This window comes from Trichoplax adhaerens, genomic scaffold (assembly GCF_000150275.1).
Source record: "Trichoplax adhaerens TRIADscaffold_4 genomic scaffold, whole genome shotgun sequence".
Lineage (NCBI taxonomy): Eukaryota > Metazoa > Placozoa > Uniplacotomia > Trichoplacea > Trichoplacidae > Trichoplax > Trichoplax adhaerens.
Window position 1 is genome coordinate 4,408,966 of NW_002060946.1, and position 27,880 is coordinate 4,436,845.

The window sequence follows — 27,880 nt, forward strand, 5'->3', positions numbered from 1 at the left end:
CATGAATAGGACAGAATAGTTAATGAACTTACTAGTCTATATTACTCAAATCGACATGGAGAAGACTAATTCTAAGCTAGAATAATAATAATATTAACAGTAATAATACAGTATTGCTGATATCACTAAAATTAAATAAAAACAAGCAACCAACCAATGACATAATGTCTGTTATGATCTACTTCCACTCTTGAGACTTGGCTAAAATCTATAGTAAGATGTGTTGTAAATAGTTATGCATCGCTTCCTTTCTCTCTCTATGCTCATTAGTCAACCGATTCTTCCGTTATTACGACGGTTTGTGTATTGGACTGCAGTAATAACAATTGGTTACAGATAGAGCGTTTTTGCTTATTCTTAAGTAAATCATCATAATCGTTATTTATCTCATTCCTGATAAAAGAGTCGGGCATTGATGGGGGCAAAAAGTCATCAATCCATCAATGCCAAATGACTGACTGATTCACGTATACTTCCAATATAACATTTGTATAGTATATTTATTGTATTAACCATTAGAAAATAATAAAAATAAATTTGTTGTAGACGATCAAATAAGAATTTTGTCATGACAAGGATAATGGCACTAACAACAAAAAGAGGAGAATTGATTACTCTTACACTTTCGAAACAGCAATCAAGGCATCGATAAGAGTGATACTGGTGATATGAGCTTATATAATTCAAGCTAATCTACCTATCGTTGTGAGCGATGATAACAAGCAGCCTTTACATGGATAGATTGGCAGAGACAACAAAAATTTGTAGGATCTAAACAAGGCCATCATTGAAGTCATGGCTTGTAAATTTGCTGAAAGTTCCGTGATAAATCTATCTCCAGTCTAGAGTAATTCTACAGTATATGATACTGTCTGGCAAATGAGATGTTCAATATACTAGAATCCTACAGATGTTTAACATTGCCATGGATAGAACACTAACTAACATTTCAACTGTGAATGATGTATCCTACATTTCCTCTACTAATTAAAATAACTCATTATTAACATTGACTCCCTGTCGATTAGGTAAAAAGGACTTTTTCCCCTTCTATATGATACGACAATATAGTAGTGGCATACCTTTCATTATTTCGATATCAATAGTCTTTTCGTCGTAACTATTGCACAATAATAAATCATGCTACAATCAATTACATTACTATCCTCATGATTCCTATAACATGGATAGCCTACATCGCAGCCAAACTATCAAGTCAATATCTTCTTCTTGTCGATTAAGTAAATGCTTCTTTCTCTTCCGCATCATTCAAGAATGCACGACTACTGGCACTTTATATCCACATCCTTGATCCTTTCATCACCCACATGGCACAACAATAAATCATGCTATGCATTAGGTATGCAGTATGAATTATTTTCCTACCCTATAATTTCCACAACAGGAGCAATTTCCATCCCAGTAAAACTACAGTGCTGTACACAGTCAATATCAGCTCGTTGTCCATTCGATCGATGCTTCTTTTCTCAATAATAATTCGATAATTCTCGACGACTATTTAAAATAATTTCTACGCCTCTATTCCTTTCATTACAACTATTGGCACAAGCATAAATGATGCTATCAGTTGCATTACTACCCTTATAACGCTCATCATATGGGCAACTTATATCCCAGTAGTACCATCAAATAAAAACGACGATAGTAGTTACAAAAATGATTGATGGAATACAAATAAAAACATGCTCCAACGCGTAGACCAAATTAGGATATTGCCATTCATTTATTCCCTCAACTTTACTCCTTATTTAGCTATATTTTTTTTCCATCTACAACAACTAAGTAATAACATCACTCTACTTACCGCCCGTCTAGGTGCAATTTGTCTTGAAGAGCGACGTTTCATCTCGTTCAAACGATGAGCTAAATCCAACCAATAAATAAAATAAAAATTGTCTCGATTGGAAATTTAAAACTTGGCTTAAACAAGAGGTAAACACTAGGGCCTGGCGATTCGACAGATTCCTAGTAAAACTATGATAAAAATACGATCAAATTACGCTTGCGCAGTGTGAACTATATCGGAAAGCAGGTGTGAACTTGCTATTGTTTGGAAAACGTTATCTAGATTATCTAGATCGCTTACTGTAACAAGTCATGCTACTGTAAACAGAGTGATTATAATAGGTGTACAATATAGATGGTTGGAATACTGAGTTGTTCTCATACTACGGGTAGTCGCTATTGGTATTGTTTGTGCATTTCTGTTAGTAGAGTATTGAAGAATAAAAGGAAGACACAATAGAATCTACAGTACTGTACTGTACAGTAGAGTGATAAGTACGGTGAATAGACACGTAGAAGTACTGTATCGGACAAGCGGACAGACGCAACAGTCCCTGGCAATTTGGAGCTCATTCACAGCTGAGGTCCTTCCAAGGCAGCAGTGGATGCCATGCAGGAGACATTATTTTAAATTGGTAATGCCAATTGAATCGTAGCTATACTACTACAAATGAGATAATAATTTAATAGCAATTAGTAACACCTGCAGGGCAACTGAAAGACAGTCATGTCGTTATATCGTGTTCATAAGCTGGCATTCCTGCAGCAAATCCAAAATCCATGGTACGGAATTATTTCAACCCGCGTTCATGACATCAGAACGAAGCGTATCTTGGCTACCAAGGCAAATAAACAAAATAGAAACTACAAAAATGCAAAGGTTTGAATCATATTCGCTTACTATATCATTTTAATCTAATTTAATGCAAATCTGTTCCTATATGGTATGGTAATCGACTCTCGCTAAAGCTGTAATAGGCAATACGAGTAGGCTTGTAAAATAGGCTACATCTTTGTCTACAATACCGTGCTGCATAGATTGCAGATTGTGCTAGCACGTAATCTTTTATAAACAACCATAGCGATTGCCAGACGTTACTAATATAACCTAAAGATCCCCTGTTAAGTACAATTATCTTAAAAGTGCTAATCAACATCACTCGTAGAATCAATATTGTGCTCGTATTATATTTTGCAGGATCGACGTTTTATCGATTGGCGTAGGATTAGAATTATGGGAGGATCAGGCGGTGCAGGATGTGTTAGTTTCTTTCGTGCGGCTAACCTACCCAAAGGTGGTCCTGATGGTGGTGATGGCGGTGATGGAGGAGATGTAATTTTCCAAGCCGATCACGGTGTTAGAACTTTAGAGCCTATTGGCAATTTATACAAAGGTAAGAATGGTGGTCGTGGCACTAGCCGATATCGGAGAGGCCATCGAGGAGAAAATTTAATTGTAAAAGGTATGAATGGATGGGCGCTGACTTTAATCTTAATATGCCACTGTCTTGCTGTAAATCATTTACGCGTACATTATTACGCTACACCTTCATTGGTTTTAAGCAATCCATCTAATTAATTATTATTACGCACATATCGCTATTTTCTGCAGTATGCTACAAGTAGCTTAGCAAGTGTCTAAGCGCTCTTACAATATTTCAGATGCTACTGCTATGGTATCAAATTAAGAGAGTTTAGCTAACTTTTTGATTATACGCGCTTATTATCTTCTTAGTACCTCTGGGCACAGTCTTTAAAGAAGATAGCGAAATTATAGCTGACCTATGCAAGCAAGATGAACTGTTTGTTGCCTGTAAGGGTGGATCTGGTGGTAATGGTAATGTTTCTTTCGTCACACCCACTAATCGATTGCCGAGAGAGGCCACAGAGGGCACACCGGGAGAAGAAAGACTGTTAGAAGCGGAAATGCAGACTATTGCTGATGTTGGCTTAGTAAGTCTTTCCATAGCGATTCTCGAAAATAATTACCATCAATGAAATACAAATTATATTTTTTTGCCTTGCTAGAATGCACTATAAAGTATATGTCATACGTATAAATATGCTGTATAAGAAATAATTTCTCGTTTTCTGTCGCTACTAATATCCAGGTGGGATTCCCTAACGCTGGTAAATCAACCTTATTGCGAGCTTTATCGCGTGCTAAGCCTGCTGTGGCAGCCTATCCTTTCACAACTCGAAACCCACACGTAGGAGTTATAGAATACGAAGATTATATGCAAATTGCAGGTGAATTAAACTACGAATATTCTACCACCTGGATATGATTATTATTTTACCATATGAGTAAGCTATCATCAATAATCAATTCGTGTTGCATTATAGTTGCTGATATCCCCGGCTTAGTTGTCGGTGCTCATAAAAATGTAGGCCTTGGACATTCATTCTTGAGACATATCGAGAGGTGTCGCGGTTTACTATACGTTATTGATGCTGCCGATGACGAATTATGCAATCAACTGGAGGCACTTCACTTTGAATTAGAACAATACCAAGAAGGTTTATCAGCTAGATCACCCGCCGTTGTTGCAAATAAAATTGATTTACCTCAAGCTCATGAAAATATTCATCGTCTAAAACAAATAACTCAATTACAAGTGATACCAGTATCTGCCGAATGTAAAGAAAATATTCCAACTTTGAAGGAATTGATACGAAAGTTACTAAACCGATAAAGAACTAATTGCAGCAGTTGTCAAATTTATATGATGTATCTTTAATTCCTTTATTAACATAAAGAGTGCTTGAAAGCGTTGCAACTATTAATGATTTTCTTAGATCTCTGATGATCAACAGCCTTTATTATTCTGTCTTTAATGCCAAATACAGATATGTGTATACAGAGATCTAAATATCGGGCAACCTTATAAAATAGATCGATTGTAAACTACGTCTAAAAACTTGATACCAATATCTCTTATATTGTAAGGTTTAAGCAATTTCGTTATCATAATCCTATAATCAGGCAAATCCTGTATCTTTTAAGCTACAGATCATAAGCAAAACGTACTGCATTGCTTTCTAACTATAGCAGTCGAACAAATTACAAATTCTGTGGAACTACAAAGTTCACGTATTCATTTATTTAAAATTAAATTTTATCTTGACCAAGTATTTCATCTTGACCTACGGAATACGTATCAGTGCATTAGTAACATGAAACACAATGCATTTATTTCATCTACTAACATGATAGTAATATCTATTTGAGCCCCCATTTTTCATATGACAATAATTAATACGTTATAAACTAAATAAGTGCAAAGATTCTACTGCATTAATACCAACCTGATTTGTGTTGTAGACAACGTATTCTAAAATAAGAAAAGTATGGTCATTACAATCCAAAATAAAGACATAAAGAGTAAGCAAATGTATCAGAAAATACGTATTTATCTTACCATTATAGTTGAGTGTGTAACCGCCAGGATTGTTAACACCAGTATTCATAACTTTACCAAGAGGAACAACTACTCCATTAGACCTTTATTAACCAAGCAATCAGAATTAAGTTTATGCAACATAAATGCGACTGACGAAGTACGGTATTGAATATACGACTACGAGTAATAATTATCGAATTATGCTTCAGCCCGTTTTACAAGCCACAAAAACAAATCTATTCTTGACATACAGTGTTGTATTAGAAGTGGTATTAGGAGCGCTTCGTCCTAGTCCTTTTGTACTATGATAGCCTACGGGTAATTGATCAGCATCATAGTCTGCCGCTAGTAGTTCCCTAGATTTACCCAGTGAAACCTACCGTTACAATTAGTAGTTAGTATTAAGGACAGCCGATTGAAATAACGCTAATTAAAACAACAAAAATGATCGCTAACACAGTAGATAACTTACGTCACATAGCAAAACTAAGCCAACATCATTACTTCTTGTTGCGAAACAGTAATTTGCACTTTTTGAAGAAATATCGGCAAAGTATATACCCTTCCCGAACTAACATTGTAGATATCGTAGAAACAGATCACACAATTTAATACTATTATCAAGATAATAAGGACATCTATTTTACTAAATTACGAATTATACCATATAACCAGTGCTAGGAGCATCAGGTGGTGCAATTCGGAGGCCTTTAGTAAGAATACCTATCCAGTTCGCTAGCCGAGATCCATGCCAAAGAAGCATCCTATCACGTATCAATAAGAAATAACATATACAGGCTTATCAAAGCTGCCTTACAATGATATATCTCAGTCAATAAATGTCGAGTAGAAATATTGGATAATACCTATTATCTGAATCTTTAAAGTTTTCTTCTTCCTTATCTTTATCGAGTTCGTAGATATCCAAGATACTCATAGTATATCCATTGTGCGTTTTTGCATGAGTTATTTGCAAATATTTATCAATTATCTACATTCGTTAAAAAATTATCGTAGGTATTGGCTCAAATTAAAGAGGTAAAAGTACCTTCATTGATCATAGACCAAAAACGCAATAGGCGACAACTTAAAAATGACAAACCTTATAGGTATCATTATTCTTATCCATGCTCTTAATTTCGCATTTCAAAGATTTATATAACTTATACATAGGGTCCTCATCCTGGCTTTTATCATTTATAGTCTTTAGAGCAACTTCTATATCTGCTAAAGTCTGCATAAAAGTGAATCAGATAGCACAAATTTAAAGTAATATCGCGCAGATATTCGATAATAAAAATAAGTATTAGGCGAAAATTCTACTTATGGAAGAGTTAGAATAGTTAGAATTGATTTAAAATTAGCTATCGCGCGAACGTAAGGACAAAATTTTTTACTTATATGACAAGTTACATTAAGAAGGTCCAGTTTCATCTTGGCTTCAGCTTTGGTTCTAATGACAGGTGGTGTTCGCATTCTAAAGAATAATGCAGGAAATACGTAATAAAAATACCAATTACATGAATGTTTAGTATTTAATGTCAATAAAAAAGACAGAGCATCAGATGTGGACTCAAAAAGGGCCTATCGTACCCAAAGTTATGAGGTATTCTGGTATAAAAACGATTACAGGCTTGCACTAGATTTTTTCCAGTATCATTGTTATTGATACAATCTAATATATCTCGAACAGCTTGATATCCCGCCTGAATTTGTTCCTTGCTTAATTTGCCTTTAGTGCAATGTCATTGGAAATCAGGCAAAATTGATATTACCAAAATTAATACAATAAAATCTCATTGCTTACCAAGAGGGGACTTTTTAATATCGTATTTCATTTCCATGACAACCTCTTCCATTTTCTGGACATTACCAATCAGCTCCAATAGTGACTAATAAAGACAAGCACTATTGCTTTATCAGTCATTTGAAATAAAACAAAAAACTTTCTTACCTGAATTGATTTCTCTAATTTTGACTGTTGTTGAGAACTTGCAGCACTAGAAGAAGTCTGAGATGGACTCTCTTCTACATTTTCTGCATCCTATTACGAAAGGAAGATGTTAATAGTTTGAATAAGATAACTATTAAAATTTGGAATTTCGATCAACTCCTATACAAAAGGAAAAACTACATTGAAAAAAGGTACGTACATTTCCTGAGTAATCAATTGCTACAAGGTCATACTTTCCACGAACTTTCTCGAAGTTTTCTCTATCGCTCCAGTTATTCCTTGTCTTATCCGAAAACCTGAATATTATCACAGTTGTATTAATTCTAACAACAGGAGTAGGTGTGCGTGTATTACAATTAACTACTTACTTTTGCTCAAAAATCGACTTAGCTTTATCCAAATCACTACCGCACGCAAAAGTCGAGCTATGTCCTTTCTTTCCAACTATACACAAATATATTTGTTGATAAGATTTTAGAAAAATTTACTTAATTTCTTAACAAATATTTTAACCATAACAGTTTTCTGTATTTAAATCTGAGCATGATTCGTAAATAGTTACCTCTACCCCATCTTGTCCAAACATGAAAATGCTTTGCATTATCATCTTCCAGCAATTGTATAGCGTAATATTTATTATTATTAAATTCGATATTGGTTTGATTCAGCATAACATTATATATATCATCATCTTCTACATAAACATGACATGACGATTTAAGGCTACATTCAGGATCAACGGGTGCTTTTCCTTTCTTTATAATAGTTTGCACAGAGCTAATATTATCTACAAAGTTAAAACCAGTATATTTTATTAAAACAGGTAAAATTTTTGTAGAATCATTCTAAAGGTAAAGTAATCTAAACTGTACATAGAAGGAATTGACTTTGCAGAATCGACAATTCACTATATACTACGTATTAGATCAGTTGATGAAATATCACTCGACACCCGAAATCTGTCATAATATATCAGCTACTTGATAAATTCTTTGCAAGTATTTGATAACTAATACATAATTCAATTTACATCGTTAGTAATAGAAAAGTAGCTCTTTTCCTATATAAAAACATTTTATAAGTCTACACTTACTTCACGGTATTTGTATTACCTGTAGCGTCAGTTTTCACATTATTGGTAGAACTCTTGGCTTTTACTTTTGTTACATTCTCATTATTGGAAGATTCTGAAGAACTTGCAGTCTCATCTCCTTCCTGTATGTTATCAGATACTGAATCTGTTGTTGCAGCTGTATTCGATGCAGCAGCGTTATTGCTACTACTAGCACCTAAATAAACCGTAAGAATGCAATATTTTTATTTTCTAACTAGGGTAAACACTATGAGAAGTCGAAATTACGATGACCATCTGCGCTATACTTGATGTGATTATAGGTATGGCAATTGCTGTAACACTTTGATTGCGTAAAATTTGGACGAGAAGTACAGTGTATTACGATCCCTTTCATTCAAGGACTCAAGCAATAACCATCTAACTCGCTGTACAGTATCTCTAAAAATATGCTACTTTGAATTAAACTGTATTCTTTGAGCGCGTAGGTACATTTCGTTGACGTACGAATCTATTCCTACTACTAATAGCATCGATACGTTCAATATATACTACATATCCATAAAATACCTACCAGAGTTTGATTGATATTCAGTTCTCTTTATTTTACGAGAGTGACCACTACGCACATTGACTTGCTTTAGGCGTTTAAAGTGGATCGTATAGTTAGTACCGTTGATATTTAATTCAGTCATGCTTTCATTGTAAATGTGACAGGCTTCTAAATAGCGACTGCATTCACTGTCATATTCAACGGTTGTACCATCATCTCCAATCCATTCCCATTTATATGCTAATATGGGAAAAATAAGCAGTAATTTAAAATTGTTACAAATCCTAAATACCGCATAATACTTTGCATACTAATTGATGCGCGATCGACAAGTTGCTATCCCAGATGACAAAAATAAGATCAGGTGGAGTTACAGTGCTACAGCATCTATACGCTTGTACCAGTAAGTTGATTTAAAGTATATAACATTAATCATAATTATTGCATAAATATTATGCCGTATTGTATTTGATAAGAGCAGACGGTACCGTATCAAAATCTATTTAAGCAAAAATATCTTTGGCGATAAGGAGTATAAAACTTATTCATTTAAACTGACTATCGTACACGCTATAAGATAATCTGATTAAAGATAACTAACTGTAATCAGAGCCAAACTTTTGACATCTCACGGAACGTTCTCTTCCTGTTGTCTTATTTCTTTGAACCATTCTGGAAAAGATTATAACAGGTTTGGCAACAGGACTTATGTTAAGCTGTACTTCCGATTTAGATTTGCTAAATGCATTGTCGATCTCCACACAACAATCATCGGAAAAATTTTGCCATTTGCCTCCATCATCTTCCCATTGCCATATTACTTCTCCAGCAGAAATTTTAGGACGTTTTGATGCTGAATTACTTCTTGTAACTAAATTTGCATGAAAAAATATCAATATATGTATTAGAACTGAGTAGTAAAATAATAATCCAATTCTATTATGTACATTATAATACATACGTATATACTATACCCAATTGATGCCTTTTCGTGTGTTTAAGTAGCATACAAAAAGCATATATCTACTATGATACACAGGTAATTATAGGATATATTTTTGTACGTTCTTCATAAGGTATTACTTGTAATATGATTTGCTATAGCCAATTCAACCCTCCCTTTATAGTATAAATCTACGGATTGATGATTAAGCCTAGAGAGTTAACTTGCTACACGTGAAAATTGCAAAATCATAGTATACGAGTAGATATAATTGGTGACGAATCATATCGAAATTCAGAAATCTATTAGTACAATAAAAATATTTCTATTCTTTCTTTTGGTAATACTTTGTTGTGTTAACCAATGTAAAGGATAATCGTCAAATAACAAGCATGATAAATATAATTTTGAGTATCAAAATGGCACCCGCTAATTGTTTCTTATTACAATATACTGTAATCTATATAATTATTACTATACTTATGAATTCATGAGTATACTGTAGTACCAGCACAATTCAAAAGCATCTTTTATTGTTAATCAATGAGATAACTTTACGATAGCTATATCAGCAGTGTTATGTTTGCTAGTAATAAGTAGAATAATCATAAATTGATTTAAAAGAAACTAACTATACTATACTGTAGGATCCGGTAAAATTTGCGCAGGAATTAAAAGTTAAACATTTAACCGGTCATTTCCATGCAGAGAACAGCAATACTGAATTAACTTCATATTTGCAATTGCATTTATCTTTCTATTTATAATGATTATGATTTAATATCTTTCAAATTTTACAATCTATGCCGATGAAAGCTATATCATTCGAATTACCATCGACCAAGAGCATCCGATACAAAAGTAGCTTAATTCAGTTTGTGACTGTCTTGAACACGATTTAACGCCTTGGCAATGGTATTGCCGTTGTTGCCATGAAGCACCAATATAGCATACGATATGGTACCAATTTATAATACATTCGCTTACGATGATGTTAATTATACTAATTATCTATCACAATTTATAAATTTTTTTTCGCCATTTTTCTTGTAGTAGATTTGCACCATTTTAATTCCTTCAACCATTTTATAATTATAATATTAACAGACTTGTGCTAGTAAACAATGATGTTGTGAATGGTAGGCGAAATAGTTAGGCTTCAATAAACGACCGAAATACATTGTTCTCATTAGTTTATCTTACCCTACTGACTGACATTACTGCAGGTTTATATAGCATTTGCGTAATGATGGCACTTATGTTTTATTTCCATCTAAGTATATTGCGAGTATTTGCAACATTATGATTTATTGTCAATTGAGTGGTGATGGCTAGCGTCGTATTATTATTGGGTTTTCATCTGAACTACATTCCACGTCTGCAATACTGCAATTTTATTAGTAATTGAGAAGGATAGTTAACGGTTAGTTTGTAAGTTGATGGTTAAAAAAGATTACAGTCAGTGAAAATGATGAGAATGTCAGTTTAGTTTCATCTTCTTGTTATAAAGTTATCTTTATTATCATATAGTACACTAGATTACATCGCAACGTAGTACCAAGTGATGCCTTGCGCTATAATACGTATACAGTAGTCGAAGGAGATGATTTGCCAGATGGAAGATGTTTTGATTAGCACTAATCTATAACTTGATATTATATATTTAATGCTTAGACACACACGCAGGTGATTGATTAGAATAGTGATGAATACTACATAAAGTGCCTGTAGAAATTTCATGTTGTACAATTTCGTATATTACCATATCTCAACATAAAGTGCCTGTAGAAATTTCATGTTGTACCATTTCGTATATTACCATATCTCAAATCCAGTGTACTATATAGTAGGACAGAAAGATGTTCTATATCATTTAGGATACACTTTAAGACAAGACACTATCAAGGTTGGAGGTTTTTGTTGATGAAATCCCACTTATGATAGGATAAAGAAGTTGCAATCAGTTAGAGCTGTACTGTAGTAGAGCATCGATCAAAGGTTGGCTACTGCTGTACTGTACAGAATATAAGAATGATGCATGTGTACTCTAGTCAAAATAGTCAGTATTCAATCTCATAAGCAAAAGTAGATCCGTATTTTTAACTACATTACCTATCTTTCTTCTACTCTGCATGATGTTGTACCAAGTTGCACCTACAGGTGAGATAGCATGTTATCAACTTGTTCTCGCAAACTATCCTTCAACCTGTACGAACTAGTTTGATATCCATTAAATGAAATTCTTGAAAATAAACCTTACCAATTAGAATGAGTCCCTAACGAAATTGTTGATGGATAGAGCCAAAGATGAAATTGAAAAGCTAATTTCTCCGCTTATTCCTATTAATTTGAGCTCATTGAGAGGACAGCAAGCTCAGTATATCCTCGTGCAGCTGCTCAGGTACCCGTAGTCGAGCAGATAGTAAATATAAATACTGTATATAGCTTACTATATACAACGGAGGGAGTGTCATCCCTGACGTACGTCACCCTATCTATAATAAGATAGCCAAGACCAAGGTGACGTACATGCGTGGAATGCCATTGAAGCCAGAGGACAAGTTGGTACACGCCAGTGAGCATGCGTACAGTACAGTACAGAATTAAAAAGACCAAGGTGGTGTACAGTACAGTACAGTACTGTACTGTACTGTAGTCACCACAAACACACTGTACTGTACAGTACAATGTACTGTACACCACAGTAGTAAAGGCCTTCATGGTACTGTATGTTCCGGCATGGACCAGGGTCTCCTGTTAACAACGGGCTGTAAGACGATATGGCGGATATGCAAGTAGTACACATGACGTCATAGACTACGACAGACGGAACGAGACGTAGGACAAAACCGCGTAACTTTGCTAAGGTGTACAATTGGCTCCTTAGCAACAACACTGCTGTGTCACGTTAGCAACGGTATCATGTTTGTCGTCGGGGTAAGACCCCAAGTGCTGTTATGGCCATCACTAATCCAGTCTATTCACACATTACTCTTTCATGATTGAGTAGCTTAACGTACATCGCAGACAAACCTGAGTTTATTGCTACGATTGACGTCGTTAAAAATATAATAATAATAATTAGCAATTATAATGTTCAAAATCAAGGTACAAATCCTAATAACAACTGTCTTTGCTTTATCATGAGCATCCTAAAGAACTTACAATGATATAGTTAGTGGTTAGCCTTATCATGAAATAATTATCATTGATCGAATTTCCATATCGCTGAATATTGTGGTTCAAGTTGAGCACAAACTGTCTGCATCGTGAGACAATCATTTCATCAATAATTAATCTATAGGTAAGAATGATGAAACAGCACTATCACTCTTCGTTTTTCAAGTTTTCATCAGTAAACGTCATTTCTTTTTTAAATAGAAGTATTAGTATATCCTCTTTCTAGATATTATTCTTGACAGCAGCATCTTTGCTGTATTTCTAACTATTTCAGAATAATTTATTCACTAGCGAGTATATAGTCATACACTGATTTTAAAAATCAAATATAGTAAATCTCAATGCATGATACTAGAGTAAAAAAAAATAAGAAAAATGATATCATTTTTCTAGCTCAGTAGAAATGATAATACATCAAATACGTAATAAAACCTATTTAGCTGCAATACTTAAAGAGTTAGTATTTTAATAAATAAAACTTCTACAGCAGATAGTAGAAATATAAGTTATGACGATCATCCTGGAAATTAAATGTATATTGCGTTATTTCATCGTCGATACAACAATATCATAACATCTAGAAATTGATAATAGTTAAATTAAATGAAAAGATTAAGTAACACAGCAACAGAATGACTTCTGTCTTTAAAAATTGACAAGGAACGATACTAAATACAAAAACTTCATGTACGAAAGTTAACAGGTTAAAATATTATCATGTATATTTTATAGAGGATAACAGAATAGTTTATTTCAATAGAACCAATCGCATCAATTAAAACATTTTCTACGATACTCTTTCTTTATCCAGTACCACCAATTATAACATTACGTTTAACATAGAAGAGCCACATTAGTGGCTGGTAAATTAATGCATATTCGAATTCGAATAAAAAAACTGAAATAATTCTACAGTGATTAACTAAATTGTTGATTGCCTATTGCTGGCATTGTTTCCATATTTTAGCAGTAATATAGAATAACTATATTATAACTCATAATACAGTATACCATAATTAAATTAGCAATGTATATAATAACGGTATTATAAAATCACTAAATAGATACAATATTCTCATGCTTTTCGATTTTACTGCAATCAAGAAATGTTTTTCATCTTATTTACTTTAATTAATAGATAGACAACAAGACAAACAAGTCCACGACGACCTTGATTTATCTTTCAATTATGACCAAGCAATTTTAACTTTGCTTTATTTTTATCGACGATTATTGTCTGACTTCCGATACCCGTCATCAAAAATTTTTTATAAATTTTATAAAGTACTTTACTAATTACCGTAAAGTAATCGCAGTGAATTTATACAGCATCACCAATTACTAAAAGCGGCGTACAATTGGTATTTTTTGTACGATTGATACTTATAAATTACTTTCAACGATGACAGTTTCATCGTTGCTGGCACGGTTACTTTATTAATTATATTTCATTAATGACTAATGAAAAGCATTAATTAGAAAAACAACTAACGTATAGACAGTAAATTAGTAGAGACTACATTCATCATGGAAGAATTAAATGATGCTGGCTTGGATCATATCCATCAAGCTACTATATTAAATGATCAAGCGAGTATAATGAGCTTGGTTCAAAGTAATCATCGATTACTTGAACTGAGAACGAACGATTCCAAATGGGTAACGCCATTATTGTTAGCATGCGAAAAAGGTGTTGTACCAACAATAAGAACATTAGTTGAACTTGATGCTCAAGTCGATGTCTTAAATGGTAATAATCAAAATATTATTCAAGTCGCAACCCTTCATAATCGTATTTCTGCATTGGAATATTTTGTTCGATTACAACGTAAAGATATACCTGTATTTAAAGTACTCATTTTTATGATCAATATGGATTCATCGCCTGATACAGAAAAGGCTGCTGAGGCATTAACAGCATTAATTAAAATGGGCAATATTGACAAAAATCAGTTTTATTCTCATCCTAATAGCATATCAGCTCTAGTAAAAATGTTGAAAAATTCGTATATTGACGACGCTAGGGTTCATATATTAGATTTAGTGAATTTAATTATATCTGAAGAAAGTGTCCATAAAGCTTTTGTTGATGAAGACGGTATTACTATCATTATCAAGTTGTTGAACTCAAGCAGAGAAGATGAAATCATACATGCTTTATGCATATTAAAGGAAATTGGATTACATGATGATTACAAAGCTATATTGTCGTCCTCTGGTGGTATAACTCAAATTATCAAATTGATTGGTAACACCAAAAATGAAGTTATACAAAGCGAAGGTACTAAAGCGTTAGCTAACTTTTCTCGTTGTAGCCCATTTATCCAATCCACTATTGGTACCAATGGTGGTATCACTGTTGTAGTTCATTTATTAAGAAACTCATCGTCAACAGTTGTCTTATTGCCAGCCACACTAGCGCTTGCTAATTTTGTGAAATTACATCAAGAGAATCAAATGACTGCTTTAAAATTAAACGCAGTTACACCATTAATGAAATTGATGAGACATAAAATACGCGATATTCAAATAAATGCTGTTCGCGCAATTCATGCTATTGCTGAACGTAATCCCAGTGCTCAGCAAGATATTTGGCAAAGATCAGGTTTAGTACCGTTGATTAACACCTTAAAAAGGACCCGACAACAAGAATTTCAAGAAGCGACAGCAGAAGCGTTGTGGGCTTTAGCTGGAACGGAAGATGATGGCCAACGTAACATGGCTAAACTTGTTGGAATTAACGTCTTAGTTAGTTTACTCGGAACTTTATCCGATAAATTGCACTTTATCAGTTCTGAAGCATTACGTGTTTTAGGTGATGGATCTGATACTAAAAAAGATGCAATTGCATCCGAGGGGGGTATATCACAATTAGTTAGAATATTAAATTCAGCGCGTCAACAAGTTCATTTAAGTGCAATCCGCACACTGCGTATATTAGTCATGCATATTGGTTATAAGCCACATGTAAATAATCAACGGTTAGTCGCTCAAGCTGGTGGAATCCGATTATTAGTGAAATTTTTAACGCAAAATCGTCCAGAGTTAATCCAGGTTGAAGCAGCATTAACATTATCATATACTGCTTTAAATAATAAGGACGTCATCCAGTTAATTTATAAGGAAGATTTTAATTATATCCTTATCCTAAGGCTTATGTACTCCAAAGATGATCTAGTACGACTATTAGCTGGTTCAGCATTAGCAACATTTGCCTTCAATAACAATGTGCAACAAAAACAGATTGCGTTAGCTGGTGGCGTTCGCTATCATTCGCTTTTACCTTTCCTACAAAGTCAAGATGAATTTTATTGTGCTAATGCTGCATTTCAAGTTGCTGTCCTTTCGCGAATAATACCTGATGAGGAACCAGCAACTTCGTCAGCAATTGGCATTAAAGTTTTAGTCGATTTATTAGACTCTAAGAATCAAAAATCTCAAGCACTAGCAGCAAATTGCATCGCTCGCTTAGGTCATACACGTGCTGGAATTCCGTCTGCTATAGTTTCTATAGGGGCTGTACCGCGATTAGCTAAGCTGCTAACATCATCGTCAGAGTTATGTCGTGAAGCCGCAGCAAAAGCTTTAGGATATCTAACTGCTAATCCTATGGGTGAAAGACAACTATTAAGTATTTGTCGCCGTGATCAGTATTTGGTAAAAATATTATTGCATCATACCGGCAAAGGTGGCGTCTCAAAAGCCTTTCTACATGGCTGGAAGCATTCAAAAAGGGTTGGATTGCCACCAATCAAGTGAGTACTGTACTATAGCCTACAGTAATAAGTTTTCAATTATTTATTAATTATCATCTATTTTATCATTCTGAACGTACGGTAGTACTAGCAGTGTAAAATGTAAGAAATTTTACCGTGATTATGTACTTTAAACATTTGTAGCGGGATTTGATAAAAGATCGTTTTTAATTTACTGCCTCTAGAGAGAGCAGCAATACAGCTTCAAGAATTTTTCATACTGAATACGAAAATAGAAAAACTAGAGGTAATTTATCACAACAGAAAACAAACAATAACTACTATTTCTGTAATGCATTCATAACGTACATAATAGTAAACTAGGTTGCTATGATCACAAGACTTAAAAACAGTCTAATCGGTGAAAATTAAAAAAGATTTAGTATAACGTTTGCTTATATTCATTTGTAAAATTAGAGCGCGGAGATACATTCCTTGTCACTTTTGGTCAATATGAACCTGAACAACTGGAAATTAACGATCCCGTGCAAAGTAACAGTAGACCTCCTTCACCAATAGGACATGATGACGGAGTTGAAACTCAATCTAATGTATCGGAAGCTATTGCTTACTGAATTTAATATTGCTGATAAAATCAATTTAAATCGTTTATTTGTATTTAATGTAATATACTATTAGTAATGATTGAAAAATAAATTTCGTTATTGATACAGTTAACTCAAATTTAATTTCACATTTTGACTAGTTGAATTATTAAGGAATTGTAGAGGGTAGAGCCTAATACAATACCTAAATAGCAAGATAATTCTATATACGAGAATTACAATTCTGTATAGAGGTAAGAAATTTCTTACCTCTATGATACTCTAGTATTGTATATTAATACCAACTTACAGATTCCAGCTAAACCTAACCACTGTATATTCCCATGTATAAATAACAGCAACTACATTAGTAGACGTACATGGGTATAAATCAGCATTCTATGCAGGGAATACATCAATTTGTAAATATCGTTAAAAATCATTGCCAATAAAATTAAAAATGATTTCTTCAAAGAATGGATTGTTATACAACACCTTAGTAACAATCAAAATACAAAATACTGCCTAAAATAAGTTATTGTTAATAGTCAACAATAAAGCTTTATCACTAAACCAGACAGGAATATTATTTTATTTTTGTCAGCAATTAAAGATGATAAACACACAATCTTGATGTTTCTAGAACCAGTAAAATTAAGTTTTCTATGTAATTAAAAAATTCTTCAATTATAATGAATACTTTAGTTTCATAGTTTACAAGAAGCTAATTCATAATGGATTAGGGGATAAATTACTTCTTCTCACTTGCTACGTATAACTTTATTCAAATAGACATTGTATAGTTTCTATTAATATTGAATAAAGAAACGGAACAAGCATTGGGTAATAATTCAGATCTGAATACACAGTGTATGCATACATATGTATAAAACACTTAATCATGTGATATGATCCGCTAAATTACGGGTTTTGATTACTTATACAATAATCAGAAAAGTGCAGGTTCGTTGCATTATAGCAGACATTTTTGGAGTGAATTTCGCCGCTGTAGAAAATTAGAAGTTTATATACATTTCTTAAAATCGTAAATTACGTCAATTCAATCCATAGCTAAACATTGATTGACTACTTTTAATAAGTTACTGTTTTCCATAGCTGCAGCAACGCGTTCTTTATCGGCTAGTTGTTTATTCACTATAAAACAGTGACAGGTAGCGATATTAGAAACAGATTGACAGTACGCTTGTTGTCAAATGTGATTTTACATCTGTAAGATTAGTTATTTGTGATTATGAGTTTCAGGTAGAGTTGAACTTGTAAGTTTAAATTTACTTACAACACCAACATTATTTAATTAAAATTCTGCCATGGCCACCAACTGTGATAATAATGTAGTAATTAAGTATAATCCTCACCTGCGATTTCAGAAGAATGAGACCCTGGCGTGACCGTGATATCAACCTGTAAAATAAATGAATATAGTTTAAAGTATTCGCGCACAGATCTGCGCAAAATTTATTGCTCTTTTAGTAGCAAAGTGAATATATGCCGAGTTGGATAGTATAATGCACAGGAACAATAAACTATACGAGTACTGTACAATCTATTTGGTTTGCAGTTGTGTATTTAGTAATATAGTTGACCGGTACCCTGCGATCATACTCATCGTCCAAACGAAGATTTGCCACCTAAAAGTATTTACATGCTATAGTACTGCAGGAACTACTAAAAAGGAAAGAAAGAGGGATGTTAAACGGCAAAAACAAAGTGGAGCTCTATCCTTTTTAGTAGTCCTTGTATAAAATATCATTTTAAGATCAATTTGCGCACGCGTATTAGATCTCGTAGAGAATAAAAAATTCTGGAGGTAACGGGGTTCGAACCCGTGGCCTCTCGCATGCAAAGCGAGCGCTCTACCGCTGAGCTATACCCCCCAGTTCCTGGCGGTATAGCTCTTATAGATTATAAAAGTCGAACGGCGATGACCGCCACCATTCTACATACTGTAGAGTTGTAGTTATAGTTACATGCTGCTAGCTTTTGGAAAGGACATTGATGGACCTGCATGTAACTCTTTAGGGTCCATGATCATCCACTTTCTAAGCTTTAAATTACAGCAGTTATCACAAAACAAGTTAAACTGCTGTACTATACATTAGGCTTATTGTTCACGTACTGTACTCAATTAGTTGATTAATTTAGAACCAAACAAGAATGTTATGTAATGTGCAGTATTTACATCCTAGATGTTACTAAGGAATTAATAATTAGTTTACAAAATGTATCGAATAGGATTTTATTTTTAGTTAAAAATCATTGCCACATTGCGGGTAGCGGATACCTTGTATGTCATAAATACATTAATATACTGGAATGATATCTAGTAGTTCGTAAAATGGCAGTAACATGCCAGCACCTACCTTAAATCTTTCAGGTAACGATCTAATGAGACGCACACGTATGCACAAACCAATCAATGTAGCCATACTACAATGTGGAATAGTCGGTGTAAAGTGAACTTTAACAAAGTTGTTATCATCGTCCACGTCAATTTTGCATTCCTCTACAACATTTAGCTCTTCTAGTGTTAGTGGATGTTCAGGATCGTTGATTGATCGAATAATATGTATCAAAGAGTTAAGGTAATAGATAAATAGCATGAGATTGAATAGAATGTCAGATATTCTCAAGAACATTGCATTCTTAGAGTTAATATAATCATAAAGTAGCTTAGAAAAATAATAAAGATATCAATGATACTAAAAGTCACGGTTATTTACAGCATATTATAGACCGTACTATTCGTACATAATAAAATTCAGCAGACAGTAAGTAGAATTACATGATAAATTAAAGAAAAATAATTCGCGTTAATATAATAATTATTATACGCTCAAATACATGCAGAAATCTTCAACTTAACGAAATAAGAAGGTACCGTTCGACCTGCAACGAGAAGCTCTTCAAGAAGGTCAACACTATACACGTAGTGTATAATATATACACTTCGACTACAAGTTCTCATCATTGTATTATCTATTATGTTATAAGCTATGATTTCGTTGCTGCATTCGCTTTTTTATTACACCTTAATGAGAATAGACCTAGCGTGATGACTACATCGACGAATTCGAAGATTTGATCACGAGCCTAATAGAAGTAACATTACTATCATTTGCACACTATTTTACTACCAGTAGACAAATACACAATAACAAATAATTCAAGTTTGTAGGATATCAAATATCTCTCGTTCGTCAATTTTATCCACGATATTATCATCTAATTCTTCGGGAAGTATTTCTCTTTCTTTCGATTTCGAAAACACCGTGGGATTGATATTTTCCAATCCGATGGCACTAGAAAATTTCGACATGTCGCTTGCAGTTATAATAAGTTGGCGCTACTGGCTACTGCTACTGTACTGGATGGGGTTCTACGTATGTAGTAGTTTCGTGAATGAGTTCCTTACTTTATATACTGCTGTAAACCGTACCGTGCTGAGTGATTTTATTGGATCATAAGGAATAATCGTTCGCATTAATAATGTCATCTATAGCGACAACTTTTTACTTCAAATAGTAGGAAAATATGGTCCTTAGACATGACATCATTTTTGATTGGCGTTTTACACACTTAGACTGGCAAATAAAATTCCTATAGGTGACATCCTTTTTGTACACTTTGGGGTATTTTTTTTTAGTTATCTTCGATAGAGTATTAAGTTCTTACTCGTTGCTCTATTATTGACTGGGTAGTATAAGAATAGTTGTGCAAAAAAGTTGTCACCCTTTGGTTCTATCCAATTTGCCAATGAAGCAAGTACCGCATCATATTGTGTTTTCTGCTAATTAATAAGTCGCTACAAAACACTCCTGACTATGGCTATTTTATCGATACTGTACCTAAATAAGCAATGATTTGCATAGAAATCTTATACCTCCATTAGTAAAGTTGCCTCTAGAGCATCGTCTTGTTCAGCCTACCTTTACTATTAGCACTACTGCACTCAGTACCGTATGGTACAGCTTACAGTAGGGATCATCACGCACATGACACGATCAGTGTGCATGTGCAAACGCGGCTGCAGCTCCTCTCCTTTCTCGTTAAGACTCCGAGCCGCCTTCGTCTGAAGGAGAATATGCCAAGTTGCCATCTAAGCCTATCTTCCATGTAGAAGTGAAACAATTGCAATATAATTCCATCCTAATTTGTGGTAGATAGTAAATCCTTATGCAAGATGACAACGATTGCACTCGTTAATCTTAAAATGAAAGCATGCAATTTATCGGGTCGTGGTGGATCGTCCATGGCACGTCTGTTGCAGGTAGCAGTGCATGATTTAATAGAAGACATACTGTTTACAGTAGAAGTATAGAGAAGATAGAAATTGATTAAGGATATTACATATCGTAGAATCAACGACAACCAATTTTAATTTGTTGATAGATGTATAGTATGCTAATAAATGATGGAATGATAATAGAGGGATGTAGTTGGTTCTATGATATCGTACTAAGGCGTTACAAATTTCATTCTTAACCAGGGAAGACGAACATTGACCAGCCTTGTTGCACGTTCACATCTTCGTAGTTGCTCTAGAGCTCCACTGTCTTGCAATCAATCTCATCACAATAATTTACCTCATCATCATAATATTAGTAATAACTTCATCAATCAATCATTGCCCATGACTGGTCTCAGTTTTTGTAGATATCAATCTAATATTCCCAATAACGATGAATTTATTCAAGATCAAGCTGCTACAGCCAATAGTGTGGAGTCGTCGATGAGTACGCCAATATCGACATCCGATCTATTATCGGATGCTGCCTTCCATGTAAATGATACTCATGTTGGTCAAACGTTAGCGGATTTAGGTTTAGGTGGCTATACACCTATTGGGTTATTGCAACATGCCATCGATAGCTTGCACTCTTATGTTGGATTACCGTGGTGGGGATCAATTATGGTGGCTACAGCTATTTTACGTGCTTTAACACTACCTCTAGTAGTACGATCCTATCGTAACTCGGCTAGAATGAATAATATCTCACCTACTGTTAGCAGATTGATGAATAAGATGAGGGCAGCTCCGACTCAGCAAGAAGCTGCTTTGTATTCGCAAGAACTTAGGCTACTATTCCAAAAACATAATTGCAATCCTTTCAAAAGTCTTATTTCTCCTTTATTGCAAGTCCCTGTATTCATCTCCTTCTTTTTAGGCTTACGTCGAATGTGCACAGCACCGCTGGAAAGTATGAAAGATGGCGGAATGTATTGGTTTACTGATTTAACTGCTGCTGATCCATATTATGTCCTACCTGTATTATCGTGTGTGACGATGCTTCTGACCTTAGAGGTATAACTTGAACATATCTCACAGCATACAACATCAAATCATTTCTACACTGCACTCGTTTAACTTTGTAAGAGAATAATGGCCAATCTTTATTTACTCTATACCCTACAGTTAGGTACCGAAGTCGGAGCCCGTAATTCTGGAATGCAACAACAAGCAACAATGAAAGTTATGAAGATAGTCTTTCGATTCCTAGCTATTGGAATGTTGCCCGTTACAGCTCAATTTCCTACCGTAATTAATTAATACTTACTGGTATATTTAATTATGGTTCACTACTACCACGTTATTAACCATTTTTAAATCCCTACGCTGTTGCCTAGGCTATATTCTGTTACTGGTTGACATCAAATAGCTGTTCAATGTTACAAATGGTAATCTTAAATACTCCAAGAATTCGTAAATCCTTTGGTATACCAGAACTAATAAAAGTTGAACCTCCTCCGGAAGAAAGTAAGGATAAAGGCATTGCCAGCAATTTTAAAACCGGTAAGCTAGCCGTGCTATATCATATGCTTATGTCTAGTTTTAACGACAAACTATAGTACATCAAGACTACGCAATTAATATTTTAATATATATGGTATAGCTTATAATGCTGCAAAACAGAGAACGGTTGTAGAGCAACAGCGAAAATCACGAGAAAAAGCGTATAAGCAAGCACTAAATGTATCAGCGCAAGACCTCGTTAAGCAAAATCCTAGACATAAGAAAAAAAAGAATAAACGCTAGGCGTGAGGAAACTTGCCTATAATGCCTCTACAATATTAATACTTTCTTCGTCAGGTTCACTCTGTAATATTGCTATCAAAGCAGATATATGCTATTATTCTTTCTGTAATTTTGGATTAATAAGTTTATGATAAACCTTTACCTGACTATCCGATGTAATGAATGCAAGATAATAACTTAATGTTCATAATAATAAAAGTCATACGCTATAGGGTTAAGTTCTTTCTTTAACTTTATGACTTTTTAATATAAACAAAATTTTGAAAGTCTTTGCTATTGTCATGGCGTACTGTGTAGTCCAATTATGTCAACGCTTGCATGACAAGCTTAGCAATTATTTAGAAATCAGTATCTCTATGTTGTTTCATCCATGAGTTGCATATCAATGGAAAGTATTTATTGCATCTGAATTTTATCTCGAAATTGATTTATACCGTGCTTTAGCACCAATAGATCTATGGATTTGGATTAGCCCTTTTTATTTTAGACTTTTATCGAAACTAAACTTCAGAAATGATATCCAACTATTCATTCAGGGAAATTAACAAATTTTCGTTCTGATTATCTACAGACATAAATGGAACTATAGCAAGTCACGTAGACTAAGAATATCAAATAGTATATGTTCATCAAAAAATTATTATCGTGAGAATACTTCAAGAAGATAAACCTTCAATGGAACTAACATGATGTCTTCTGTAAAGATTACATGAGTCGATGCGATACATTTTGAAATATTAAAATGGGAAATTGCGGTTAACAATATCGCAGTCCTGCTTAAACTTGTATGTAACAAGTTCATAACAGAACATTTGCTCTATACACAACATTAATAGCAAATTTATTAAATAGAATCACTCGCTTTTGGAAGTAATTGATAAAAACATTGGAGAGAGGCTGTTTCTATGCAGTTTTTTACCATTCACTACCATGACAACTGGATTTTCTACACGAACCCCTACAAATTTAAAATGCTAATAACAAAAAATAAATATTTTAAATCGATGAAATTGTGTAGAAAATAAAAAGGAATAACGTTACAAATCCTGCATACCTGCTCGCGAAAACTAAAATCATTAGTCTGGACGTATGGTTCCGGTATAGCAACTGCATCCCCAATGTTGAATGATGCATTTGATGCCAGATTATATACAGACACGGCCACGATATCGCACTCAGAATCAGCCATAATAAATACACTATCAAAACAGTTATAGTAAATTTACTTAACTAAAAATGGTAACGTTAGACATTATATAAATATCGTGAATAGAAATTTTACTTGTAAACTTACTAAGGAACCGGTTCAATATACGATATTATCCCTAATATTTTACCAGAAATTACTGTTTCGTTGTTAATACCGGGACGTATACCAGATATGGGAATATGATTTAACTTAATTGTTTTTCCAGATGGACTACTATAATTGCCACCTGCGAAAGGACCGAGGCTTTTCTCGGTCAAAGACTGGAGCATCGCGGTTAACCTTTTTTGCTTAATTTTACCCTACCAATTTAAGTATCGATATCGTTAATAATACGAGTACGATTTTGTAATATTGCGAATAAATTGAAAAACAAAACAATCAGGTCAATGAATTAGCACTATATTATAAATACCTTGGTCTCAATAAATTCCATAATTTTCTTAAGATAAGATGTTATGTCTTCCAAACGCTCTTTACATTGAGTCCACGTTGGTTCTAATTGTAAAGCGCGATCGTATCCTTCCATGGCTTTTTGATACTCCTCTTGATATTTATATACCTATAGGTAAGCCAATGTTAATTGCTATTTGTATCAATTAAGATTAATGAAGGTTTAGACATAGCTTACAAAGCATAAATCAAGCTTACAGTTGCTCTATTAAAATGTAAATCCGAGCAGAGGGCCGTTGATGAATCTTTATCCTTAAAATGGTGAAATGATTGCATACGAAAAGTAAGAAAAGATATATTTCTAATTAAAGGAATGGATAGTCCGATATTTTCATATTTCATGTTTTATTGAGTACGGTAATTTTTAGCAACATCGCATGCTTAGCATTTAATTATGTATGCTACATACAGCTTGAGAATATGAGCTTAATGACTGCTGCAGTATTTTCGGTGATTGGCCACCAGCAAAAAAGCGAGCAAGATAGGCGTTACCAAGTACGACTAGAGCGGTAGTAAATTACGATTCGATTTAAATTTTTTCAGAAGAGTCAAACATACGCGTATATATTTATGCTATAACGTACGCCATGAGTTGCCATCGGAGACATCAAGAGAAACTGCCTCTTTTGCAATATCGACAGATTCGCAAATATTTTTAAATTTTTCCGAGGTATCTATAAGGACAAAATTTATCCATTGTTATCGTATTAACAGGGTTGTAATTTCGTTCTAAAATACTGAAATCGTAGTTCGATAATACTACATTGTTTCCTTTAGATACTTAGCTACTTACCACTGCCCAGCTGCCTCAGTACCATTGAGTATCTTCGTAGAGAATCTTTGTTTCTAGACTACATGCGCATTTATAGAGGTGACATAAAGTATACACAAATTGATGTAAGTCAAAAAGTTTTTAAATTGTAAGCAACACCTGCGAGTGAATATCGTAGAATCTGTGCACAATATGTTTATAGATAATAACACAATGTTTGTTCTTAATTAAGATACTATAAATTAGATATGATTACTCACTCTCGTTATCGCATCATTAAAACAATTTTTAGCAGCCTCCATATTTTTTTTCTTCCAATAACATTCTCCTAAATTATTCCAAGCATCGATACTGGTGGGATCTAATTTAACAGCTAAAGATGAAGCTTTTTCAGCTTCGTCACTATAATCGGGCAACACATTGAGAGCTTTGCCTTTAATGTAACTACATTTAAATTTATATTCTTTCGATTGCAGTCTAAAGTCGGTTTGCTCTAATTGATTGAATTTATAAAGAAAGAAATATAACGTTACCTCATTAGTTTAATTAAACGTTGCAAAAAAGTTTGTTACAGTTTAGAATATACAAATTATAGCATCAATGACGACTTTACCAAGTTATTCGACAGTTACCTTGAATCTGATCGATAATTGCTATAAGAGCAGACATCTTTTCTCGGAGCATAGAATACTTTTTATCCGAGAGCTTAACGGGATATAGCTCAAAGAAGTGGTCTCTCATATGATATAATTCCTGCAAAGATTTCTAAAAGTTCCAGGTAAAGCATTAGCTGGACATTTAGATTTAACATTGAGAGTAAAATTAAATTTTTATCAACATTTTTTGATTTATATTTTAATAAAATTGGATTTCAATAATTCGTAAAGAGTACTTCTAAATCTAGCTATACACAGTAAACTATTGCCTATAGCCTTATTGATCGTTGTTGATAAATTCAATAACAAAATGCTATAAAGAATTCTTGACATTATTTGTAATCATAATGCCGTATCAGTATGTAGAAGAAAACGTAACAGTATTCCTTAATCTGGAACACTAATATAATATGATAAACAAACCATCGTTGATAGTGGGTAAGGATGCGAAAGGATATGCTGATTAACAGTCTATGGTCCATAGCGAATAGCTTGAAGTTTTTACGAGTAAAATACTAATTACAAATACTACCGGTGTAACAGTTATTTTTAATAAGTTCAGTTTTAATATTAATTACGTATGTATTTCATCATTAAACTGTTCAGTACCAATGTGATTTGAATTTGACACTAATCATACTGCACAAAAAATACCATTAATTTAACATTACTCACAATTTACAAAAGCCTACAAGCTATCGTAGGCTTATAAAATCATTCTTAAGCGTATTGATATATTATGCGATGATACGTTACTTTGGCGACTACTCGCCCATAAGCAATTGCCCGGTTAACTTGTAAATTTGACGTCTTACACAACGTTATTATTTTTCTCCTCAATCCTATTCGCTACTTCAATATCTACTAAGGCAGTCATGACTGGTATCAACGTGTGTTGTTAATTCACTTAGGAAAACTTAACAAGACTGATAGTGGGCATTAGAGTAAGACGACGACATTGAATTGATACAATTTAAATTTAGCCATCATCTATACCTCAGCAGTTTCTAATTTCTGGCTAAATTGTTTTTCATCAAATTCAGCCATGGTTGAAATCGATTCAATCCTATCAAAATGAAAGGCAAATCATCAGGTAACATGGATAATCCATATTACGTATTAGATCATGACTCTATCGCTCGATGTATCTATACTACCTCCAAATATTGCCGCAGCAATCGCGATCGCAGAATTCTTCTTCAGGTAGTGCCGATGCTTTTCAATTCGTGATGGCTTGCAATGCTCTGTTTACCTAAATATGTCCCAAATTCGTCCTAATTTTTGTTGACTGCATACTATTGCCACAATGGCATGTAAGGGTACCAAGATAGACTTTATTATGGCGTAGATACTGAGTCCAAGTCAGTCTATACTGAACGCTGCACTGTTCAGCGTCCACGGTTGTAGGCAGTCGATGGTCTACGAGGTACGGTTGAGTAAACTGTACCAAAGTAGAGAACATAATATAGACTACAGTATAGAAAGAGGAAAGAATAGATGACACTGTATGAACAACTTCTCTGGT

General features: G+C 33.9%; 6 protein-coding genes across 6 annotated transcripts; 3 read left to right on the top strand and 3 right to left on the bottom strand.

The window, feature by feature from the left end:
• Positions 1-3,007: 3,007 nt before the first annotated feature.
• On the top strand, positions 3,008-4,502 carry TRIADDRAFT_24567 (uncharacterized protein; the record flags this gene model as incomplete). The annotated part of the gene is made up of 4 exons (XM_002111510.1): positions 3,008-3,269; positions 3,542-3,759; positions 3,918-4,056; positions 4,153-4,502. Coding segments are annotated over 4 exons (969 nt in total), but the record flags the coding sequence as incomplete, so codon positions are not given.
• Positions 4,503-4,908: 406 nt separating this feature from the next.
• On the bottom strand, positions 4,909-7,937 carry TRIADDRAFT_23639 (uncharacterized protein; the record flags this gene model as incomplete). The annotated part of the gene is made up of 15 exons (XM_002112008.1): positions 4,909-4,953; positions 5,116-5,141; positions 5,229-5,311; positions 5,462-5,586; positions 5,683-5,781; positions 5,875-5,974; positions 6,077-6,201; positions 6,313-6,444; positions 6,624-6,687; positions 6,804-6,942; positions 7,018-7,102; positions 7,165-7,233; positions 7,364-7,460; positions 7,533-7,608; positions 7,727-7,937. Coding segments are annotated over 15 exons (1,476 nt in total), but the record flags the coding sequence as incomplete, so codon positions are not given.
• A 7,477-nt stretch (positions 7,938-15,414) lies between these two features.
• Positions 15,415-16,671, top strand: TRIADDRAFT_24432 (uncharacterized protein; the record flags this gene model as incomplete). The annotated part of the gene is made up of 2 exons (XM_002111511.1): positions 15,415-15,844; positions 15,974-16,671. The coding sequence occupies 2 exons, from the start codon at positions 15,415-15,417 to the stop codon at positions 16,669-16,671; spliced, it is 1,128 nt and encodes a 375-aa protein (XP_002111547.1).
• Positions 16,672-18,272: 1,601 nt separating this feature from the next.
• On the bottom strand, positions 18,273-20,549 carry TRIADDRAFT_50205 (uncharacterized protein; the record flags this gene model as incomplete). Its single annotated transcript, XM_002112009.1, has 5 exons — positions 18,273-18,367; positions 18,589-18,634; positions 19,594-19,754; positions 19,968-19,971; positions 20,445-20,549. The coding sequence occupies 5 exons, from the start codon at positions 20,547-20,549 to the stop codon at positions 18,273-18,275; spliced, it is 411 nt and encodes a 136-aa protein (XP_002112045.1).
• A 1,413-nt stretch (positions 20,550-21,962) lies between these two features.
• On the top strand, positions 21,963-23,080 carry TRIADDRAFT_23561 (uncharacterized protein; the record flags this gene model as incomplete). The annotated part of the gene is made up of 3 exons (XM_002111512.1): positions 21,963-22,535; positions 22,647-22,769; positions 22,859-23,080. The coding sequence occupies 3 exons, from the start codon at positions 21,963-21,965 to the stop codon at positions 23,078-23,080; spliced, it is 918 nt and encodes a 305-aa protein (XP_002111548.1).
• A 1,041-nt stretch (positions 23,081-24,121) lies between these two features.
• TRIADDRAFT_55686 (uncharacterized protein) lies at positions 24,122-27,402 on the bottom strand (the record flags this gene model as incomplete). The annotated part of the gene is made up of 11 exons (XM_002112010.1): positions 24,122-24,241; positions 24,322-24,466; positions 24,562-24,776; positions 24,890-25,036; positions 25,126-25,179; positions 25,337-25,428; positions 25,512-25,601; positions 25,721-25,778; positions 25,960-26,192; positions 26,332-26,464; positions 27,352-27,402. 11 exons carry the CDS (start codon positions 27,400-27,402, stop codon positions 24,122-24,124), a joined length of 1,338 nt encoding a protein of 445 aa, XP_002112046.1.
• Positions 27,403-27,880: the final 478 nt, after the last annotated feature.